The sequence below is a fragment of the Oryctolagus cuniculus genome, chromosome 12, assembly GCF_964237555.1.
Source record: "Oryctolagus cuniculus chromosome 12, mOryCun1.1, whole genome shotgun sequence".
Classification (NCBI taxonomy): Eukaryota; Metazoa; Chordata; class Mammalia; order Lagomorpha; family Leporidae; genus Oryctolagus; species Oryctolagus cuniculus.
Genome location: NC_091443.1, coordinates 40,589,034 through 40,597,925, shown reverse-complemented (window position 1 = coordinate 40,597,925; position 8,892 = coordinate 40,589,034). Strand labels below are relative to the sequence as shown.

Genomic DNA, 8,892 nt, shown 5'->3' with positions numbered 1-8,892 from the left:
ATAAGGTGGGAAAGTATTATCCAGTTTTTCAATAACAAGAAGCCTGATAAACATGTGATTTACTGGAAAGTAAAGCAGAGAATAGAAAAAACATACCTGACAGCTTTCAGTTTTATGTTCCCTTAACTGAAGCAGCTGCTGCTATGACTGCCAGCCCAGTGGCCCCGCGAGTTGTGACTGTCTACTTGGATGAAGGCAGCCTGCCACTGTTGCTGGTGTCCCAACTCTTTCTGCTAGAGCTGCATGTGACAGCAGAGTCCTGTGTTGTGTGCACATGTAACACTCACTGCTCTTGTTCTCAACCAGGCAGGGTGTCCTGTCTTCTTGGCAATTCCCTCTGTAGACGGGTATTTTAATATTCCATTTCCCAGTAGTAGGGATCCCAGCTCTATCTGCACCTCTGGTGAAAAGGTGTGGTTCCTGGTCCCGATTTTTTGGAGCTGCACTCTCTGAGGAAACAGTGACCCACCCATTCACATGCTTGAAACCTCAAAACCTTTAGGTGAGGAGAAAAGATTCCAGCTTCTTGATAATGTACATCCTGGGAGGTGGCAGGTGATGGTGCAAGAGTTAGGGACCTGCCACACACGTGGGAGACTTGGACTAAGCTCCTGGCTCCTGGCTTCAGAGCTTCAGGCACTACAGAAGTGAACCAACAGATGGGAGCTCTCTGTCTCTCAATAAATGAATTAATAAAAGAGGTTTGAAAATATAGAAAGGCAGAAAAAAGTGAAAAAATACACCTGAAACAAAACTGCTAGCATTTAGCATATACACTTTTTATATTCTCTTACATTTTTATTTGAATGTACATATACACATATATACTGAGATCTTCTAACATTTTTTCTAGAATTATTTTTTAACCTAACCCTGTGTTGTGAATATTTGCTCAGATCCTGAAATATTCTACATACAGATATATGTAGTTATCCCCTTACAATAATAGGTCCATGTGTTATTGAAAAATATTAAAATTAGAGTTGATAGTTTTGTTTTTTTTTTTCAAATTTTTTTCTGACAGACAGAGTTAAACAGTGAGAGAGAGACAGAGAGAAAGGTCTTCCTTCCATTGGTTCACCCCCCAAATGTCTGCCATGGCCGGCGCACTGCGCCGATCCGAAGCCAGGAGCCAGGTGCTTCCTCCTGGTCTCCCATGCGGGTGCAGGGCCCATGCACTTTGGCCATCCTCCACTGCCTTCCCAGGCCACAGTAGAGAGCTGGACTGGAAGAGGAACGACCGGGACAGAATCCGGCACCCCAACCGGGACTAGAACCCAGGGTACCGGCACCACAGGCGGAGGATTACCCTAGGGAGCCACGGCGCCCGCCCGAGAGTTGATAGTTTTAAAAAAGTTATTTCAGGGCAAGAGAGCGTGAGCTCCCGACTACTGGTTCACTCCTCAAATGCTCCAAACAACTGGGACTGGGACAGGTTGAAGCATAGAACCAGGAAATCAATCCAGGTCTCCCTCATGGGTGGAAGGAACTCAGTAACTTGGTCTACCACTGCTGTCTCCGAGGCTTTGCATTAGTAGGAAGCTAGAGTCAGGAAGCAGAACTAGGTATTTGAATCAGGTGCTCCAATATGAAACAGAGTCGTCTTACCAGGCAGGCTGAAGGCCAGCCCCACAACTGGTAATTTATCTTACTTGTCTAGTACTCTTTACCCGAAGTAGAATGGACGCTATGTAAAGACTAAAAGCCTGTGTGTCTTGTTCGCTGCTGCACTCCTATGCTGTATTTGGCTATACAGTAAAAAGTATATATATATGTTTGCTGAATGAATGAAAAGTTAGGAGGTAATTTTAAAAGGTTATTTTAAAAAATGCACTGGGCCTACAAAAACAAAATAAAAAAAAAAAAACTTCTAAAAAGTATCTAGTGCTAACACAAACGAGGTTTGTCAATGTAGTTGAACATTTAATCTAATTCCAAACTTTAGCAGGTATTGCTAGTTCGCCACTGAATGATACAATTAGATATTAACAGTTAAAGCTCAGATGCAAATAATAAAGGCAGAATGGGATTTATAATACCAGGGTCAAATATAGCCCTTGGGGTCTGAATAAACGTTTGAGAAGGGCATTGGTCCATGTAGATAGGTGTTAAAACTAGAAAGAAATCAGAGGCAACTGGAAGCGTGACTTATCTTTCTCTGATCTTGTAGATTTGTCTTTAACTTTTGTTTTTTCACTCTTTGTCACCTAAAACTAAAGGATTAGTTAACTCTGGGGGACCCGAGAAACTGATATTTGGTAAATAGGTAACCCACGCAATTGTAGGGGAATTAGTTAAAGCCTATGACAGGATGACAGGAAGTTTAGAAAGTACCCTCCTTTTTCAGATGACTATTCATATGCATTCTTAAAGCTTGAACTTCTTACCAAAGTTTAAAATTAATAAGGTAGGAAGGTTGGTTTTTAAAAAAAATCTTTTACAAATTAAGAAGTGAATCCTACATACCAGAATGTTTCTCTCTCTCTCTCTCTCCTCTCCTCTCTCTCTCACACACACAAAACAACTATACACTCATCAGCTTAAGAATAATTTCTTAAATTAACTATTTTTAAGAACTGTAAAGTTGATTTCCTGTTTTCCAGTTGAGCCTCTACAAAATAGCAGCTGTTTATTTAGATAGATAGCTATGTTCAAATCTACAGGCTCTGATACTTTGTACTAGAGTACTTGTTTCCAAAACTGACCAGTTACTTCTGAACTGGGACTGTATTATTTTCCCAAAGACTGGAGAATTAGGTACTTACAGCTTATAAAAATAAAACCTTATAGTGCTTAAATGGAAAAGTATGACTAGAAACTATAATTCTTTAAGATTAATTTCTAAACTCAGAAACGAGAGTATGACAATCATTTGGTAAGTATCTAAGATTTTTTGGGCCAACAACCACCTTCATTGGTTAAGTACTCTCACATCCGTATTAACTTACTTAGCTGAGTAAAATTTGAGTTAAGTGTAAGTTAATGCTTATCCAACAGAACCTGTGTTAATTATCGATGGCTGTCAACAGACTCTTGTGAAACTCTGTGGCTTAAAGCGATGAATGATTGTTACCTTCCAGTCCATGAAGCCAGGAAGCTGGACACAGCTGAGATGGCTGTGTTGTCTCTGAGTTTCTCATGAGGCTGTACTCAAAGTGTCAGCTGGTGCTGCAGTTACGTTTAAGGCATAACTAGGAGTAGATGCTGGCAGGAGTTAGTTCTTGGCAGGATGTTGGGCTGAGGGTCTCAGTTCCTCACTGGCTGTAGACTAGAAGCTGCCTTCTCTTTTTTGCCACATGGACCTATCCATTGGGGAGTTCACCACATGGCCGCTTCCTTCAATAGAATGAACAAATGAGAAGGCAAGAGAGAATGAGAAGACTGAAGTCACACAGGTTTTGTAATCAATCTCAGATATGATCTTCCATCACTTTTCTGTTTATCATAAATGTTACTAGGGCCAGCCCACAAACAAGAAATCACACAAGAATTTGAAAATCAGGAGGTGGGGTCCTTGGGAGCCATTATTTCATTTTATCTTTTAAGATTTATTTAAACATAAGTGAAAGGCAAAGCAAGAGAAAGACAGAGACAGAGAGAGACACACATATGGAGAGAATCAGAGAGAGACTCAAAAATATATATATAGAGATATCTTTCATCCAATGGTTCACTCTGCAAATGGCCACAACAACGAAGTGTGGACCAGACTGAAGCCAGAAGCCTGGAACGCCATCCTGGCCTCCCAAGTGGATGGCAGAGGCCTAAGTACTTAAGCCATCACTGCTACCTCCCAGAGTCCACATTAGCAGAAAACTGGAGACAGGAGCCAGAGGCAGGCACTGAATCCATGCACTCTGATATAGGATACAAGAGTCTTAATCTTTAACTGCTAGGCCAAATGACCGTCTGTATCCTAGCAGTTTCCAAGAGCCCTTTGGTTGAAAAGATTAGATAAATTATCATTGCTGGGATTTCTGCACATGACTAATTCATATGGTTAAAAATATTTTTGAAAAATTATCATGCTGTGTTAGGAAATCACATCCTCCCCACTTACTAACCACCACTGTTAGTTTCAAGAAGGGACAGAGGATGCTGTGTTCCTAGGCAATTAGTGGAGGGTGGCAACCACATGCCCACTGCTGGCACTTACATAACGGCATTTCGGCTGTTCCCTCCTTTTATGCAGAAGTAGCCTCTGGGCTCATTTCATCCATCTGCCAGCAGTGCCGGTGGGAAGCTCTTGGGTGGGGTGGAGAAAGCTCTTGGAGGGGTGGTTATATCACAACCCCTTTTCCCTTGTACCTTCTCTCTCCACATTCTGTGTCTGAAACTTTCCACATCTTTTGATGGTCCAAAGGTGATTATTGTTTGGAAAATGTAATAAAACTCACCAGAGGTGATTTTCTTTTTTTAACACACATAGGAAAAGATATATTTAATTTTGCAGTTTTCCTTTAAAAACAATTTCTTCTGGCATGGGTGTTTGGCCTAATGGTTATAATACCTGCTAAGATGGCTGCTTCCTACATCAGAGTACCTGTGTACAGCCCCTGCCCTTGGCTCCTGATTCCAATATCCTACTTCTGTGAACTCTAGGAGGCAATGGTAATGACTCAACTGGTTGGGCTCCTGCCACCCATAGGAGAGACCGGGATTCAGTTCCCAGCACATGGGTTGGCTCTAGCTCAGCCCCAGCTGTTGTGGGCATAGAGGGAGTGAAGAAGCAGGTGGCAGCTCTTTCTTTGTATGTCTTTCTCTCTGAATAAAACAAACAGGGGCCAGCGCTGTTGCCTAGTGGGTTAAAGCCTTGGCCTGAGGCACCAGCATCCCATATGGGCACTGGTTCTAGTCCCAGCTGCTCCATTTCTGATCCAGCTCTCTGTTTTGGCCTGGGGTAGCAGTAGAAGATGGCCCAAGTCCTTGGGCCCCTGCACCCACGTGGGAGACCTGGAAGAAGCTCCTGGCTCCTGGCTTCAGATTGGTGCAGCTCCAGCCATTGCAGCCATCTGGGGAGTGAACCAGTGGATGGAAGACCTATCTCTCTGTCTCTACCTCTCTCTGTAACTCTGTCTTTCAAATAAATAAAAATAAATCTTTAAAAACAAACAAACAAAAACTGCTAAGTTGTCTTCTTGCCTTCTTTGTCATGCTGCAACTTGAACTTGTGCTGGAAAATACTTTATTTCATTAATGATCACCTGAAAATTAAGTTTTATGCTCAATCTCTCTCACACTTCTAAGTAAGTAAATTTCTCAAATTTGGATTAAGGTCAATATTGCAATGAAAATGTCGGTTTTCAAAATGCTGCTAACCCTGAAATCTATTTATAACTTGAAGCTGTAAAGTTGAGATGTAATAAGCAATTGAAGCATTTCCTTTTTTTTTTTTTTTTTTAAGATTTATTTATTTATTTGAAAGGCAGAGTTACAGAGAGGCGGAGAGAGAAAGAGAGAAAGAGAGAGAGAAAGTCTTCCATCTGCTGGTTCACTCCCCAGATCTGCTGCACCAATCTGAAGCCAGGAGCCAGGAGCTTTTTCCAGGTCTCCCACGAAGGTGCAAGGGCCAAGGACTTGGGCCATCTTCTACTGCTTTCCCAGGCCACAGCAGAGAGCTGGATCAGAAGTGGAGCAGCCAGGTCAAACCGGTGCCCATACTGGATGTCACAGGTGGAGGCTTAGCCTACTGTGCCACAGCGTAACTCCAGTAATAACTTTTTAAAAATTTATTACGTGGGGCTGGCATTGTGGCATAGTGGGTAATGCCATTGCCTGCCATACCATCATCCCATATGAGTGCTGGTTTAAATTCCGGTTGTTCCATTTCGATCCAACTCTCTGCTATGGCCTGGGATAGCAGTAGAAGATGGTCCATGTCCCTAGGCCCCTGCACCCACATGGGAGACCCAGAAGAAGCTCTTGGCTCCTGGCTTCGGATTGGCACAGTTCCAGCCTTTGTGGCCATCTGGGGAGTGAACCAGCAGATGGAAGACCTCTCTCTCTTTCTCTGCCTCTCTGTTACTCTTTCAAATAAATAAATAAATCTTTTTAAAAAATACTGAAATCAAACTTCTATAGATGAAAAACTAAACAAAATCTAAGCAACTCATTGTGCTAGACTAGACTGGATTAGATACTGCCGGACAAGTATTAGTAAAATTGAAGATATAAAAATAGAAATTATCTAAATGAAACACAGGAAGATAAATGATCCAAGGGAAGAAAGCAGTGAAGTCCACTTGAAGTATGGGACAACCCTGTGGGACATCAGACAGTCTAATATATGTGAGTTGATGGCTCAAACGTGCTGGAGGAGGCCGGCACCGTGGCTCAATAGGCTAATCCTCTGCCTGCAGCGCCAGCAATCAGGTTCTAGTCCCAGTTGGGGCGCCGGATTCTGTCCTGGTCGCTCTCTTCCAGTCCAGCTCTCTGCTGTGGCCCAGGAGTGCAGTGGAGGATGGCCCAGGTCCTTGGGCCCTGCACCCCATGGGAGACCAGGAGAGGCACCTGGCTCCGGATCAGCGTGGTGCGCCGGCTGCAGCGTGCGGGCCACAGTGGCCATTGGAGGGTGAACCAATAGAAAGGGAAGACCTTTCTCTCTGTCTCTCTCTCACTGTCCACTCTGCCTGTCAAAATAAATAAATAAATAAATAAATAAATAAATAAAAATAAAAAAGTACTGGAGGAGAAGTGCTGGGATAGAATAAATATTTTTTAAAAATTGGCTAAACACTTCCTAAATTGAATCAAAAGTATAAACTCATTGATCCAAGAAACTCAAGAAATTTCAAGGAAACATGAAATAAAAAACATTAATGCACATCAAAATGACATTGTTTTGACTAGAAGCCAGAAGAAAATATTAAAAGCAGACAGGGAGGAAGTATACAAAGGCAGCAGAACAAAGCTAAGCCTCAAGTACTGCAAGTCAGAACATAATGCAATGTCTCTAAAGGGCTAGAAAACAAAAGCATCAACCTAGAATTCTAGATCCAGTAAAATGAAGCCAAGAGGCTGGCAGCTGGCTTAGCTGTTTTTCAAGTTAATTACCCGCAAAAATTATCCTTTTGCAATGATCAATGATGTAGTTTATCAGTGCCACCTTTCTTACCCCAGAGCTAGTTTTGAATATATACCTCCTAGTTCTGGTACTCAATTTCCCAACAAGCTTTTACTAAGTATAGAGAGAAAGAGGAAAGCACATCTCACTGGCTTTAGGCCTACAGCCTCGATGGTTTTGGAACAGCCTGCTTTCTTTTGGATTTTTGTCAGTCAGACATGTTCCAGACCTTGTTTTGTGTCTACAATCACAATGTAACTCACTGTTACCATGGAAAAATGTATGAAAACTATGAAAATACTAGACATTCACCTGGAGTCCACAGTGGACTTGCACAACAGCAGGAATGCAAGCTTGCCTGTGGAGCAGCTGTTAAGCACAGCGGCTCAGTGCCGCCTGTGTTTCCAGCATCCTTTATCAGAGTGCCTGGGTTTGAGCTCCGGATCTGCTTCCAATTTCAGCGCTCTTGCTCATGTGCACCCTGGGAGGCAGCACATGAGAGACCTGGGTTGTGTTCAGGGCTCCAGGCTTCAGCCCGGCCCAACCAGGCTGTTGTGACCATTTTGAACCAGCAGAAGGAAGAACTCTTCCTCTCTCCGCCTTTCAAATGAAGAAAAATTACAAGAGGCAATAGTGCTAAAATTATTTCATTTCCCCCAATGAGCCTACTGAAATTAGCATAATTTTAATAGAATTATATGCTTTCTGAAAGCACCATGTAACTATTAAACTAAGCACAGGTAGTCTTCTAACTTTATGATTTAGTCATTTAAATACTACTAAAACCACAAATATTGTTTATAATCTCAGGCATTTTTAAACCTCATTTTTGTCTTAACATTTATTGAGATCTACTATGCAACTCAAACATTTGAAGTAGACAATTCAACAGTTCTAGAACAATGAGTTGTGCAATCACAATTTGAGACTATTTTTATCACCCTCAAAGGAAAACTGGCTACCTCTTAGTAATCACTTCCCATCTTCCATCCCCCACCCAAACCTCCAGCCTTAAGCAAACAGTAATGTATTTTCTGTTGTTACAGATTTGCATATTCTGGACATTTCTTATAAACTGATTTTTTAAAAAAAATTTTATTTGAAAGGCACAGTTACACAGAGAGAGAAGGAGAGGCAGAGAGAGGTCTTCCATCCTCTGGTTCACCCCTCAAGTGGCAGCAATGGTTGGAGATGCGCAGATGTGAAGCCAAGAGCCTACAGCTTCTTCCGGGTCTCCCACGTGGGTGCAGGGGCCCAAGGACTTGGGCCATCTTTTACTGCTATCCCAGGCCATGGTAGAGAGCCAGATCAGAAGTGGCAGCTGGGACTCGAACTGGTGCCCATATGGGATGCTGGCACCGCAGGCAGTGGCTTTACCCGCTAAACCATAGTGCCGGCAGCATAAACTGAATTCTGTAACTTGTGATCTTCTGGCCTCTTTCACTTAATACAATGTCACCAAGATTCTCAAGGTATCAATGGTGTAACATGATCAATACTTCTTATTTCCTTATTCTGAATAAAATTCCTTTGCATGGATATATCACATTTTATTTATCCATTCATCAGCCGAGGGATATTTGTTACCACCCTCCCCTGACTTTTTGGCTACTGAAATAATGTACTGTGAACGTTTGTATAGGGCATGTTTTCCTTTCTCTTGGGTATGTATCTAGGAGTGTAACTGCTAGGTCATCAGAAAACAATGCTTAACATTTGGAGGAGCAAACTGTTTTCCGAAGTATCTGCACCATTTAAAAATTTTTTAAAAAGATCTATGTATTTATTTGAAAAGTGGAGTTTCAGAGGCAGAGAGAGAGGGAGAGAGG

The 8,892-nt window shown here is 42.3% G+C and overlaps 1 protein-coding gene across 1 annotated transcript in view; it reads right to left on the bottom strand.

Moving 5' to 3' along the window:
- Positions 1-990: 990 nt before the first annotated feature.
- Positions 991-8,892, bottom strand: part of LOC100355643 (uncharacterized) — a 51,283-nt gene continuing 43,381 nt past the window's right edge. Inside the window, exon 8 of the mRNA XM_017348263.3 lies at positions 991-3,336. Within this exon, the coding sequence (XP_017203752.1) occupies positions 3,319-3,336 (18 nt within the window). The 3' untranslated portion in view covers positions 991-3,318. The remainder of the gene's footprint in view (positions 3,337-8,892) is intronic.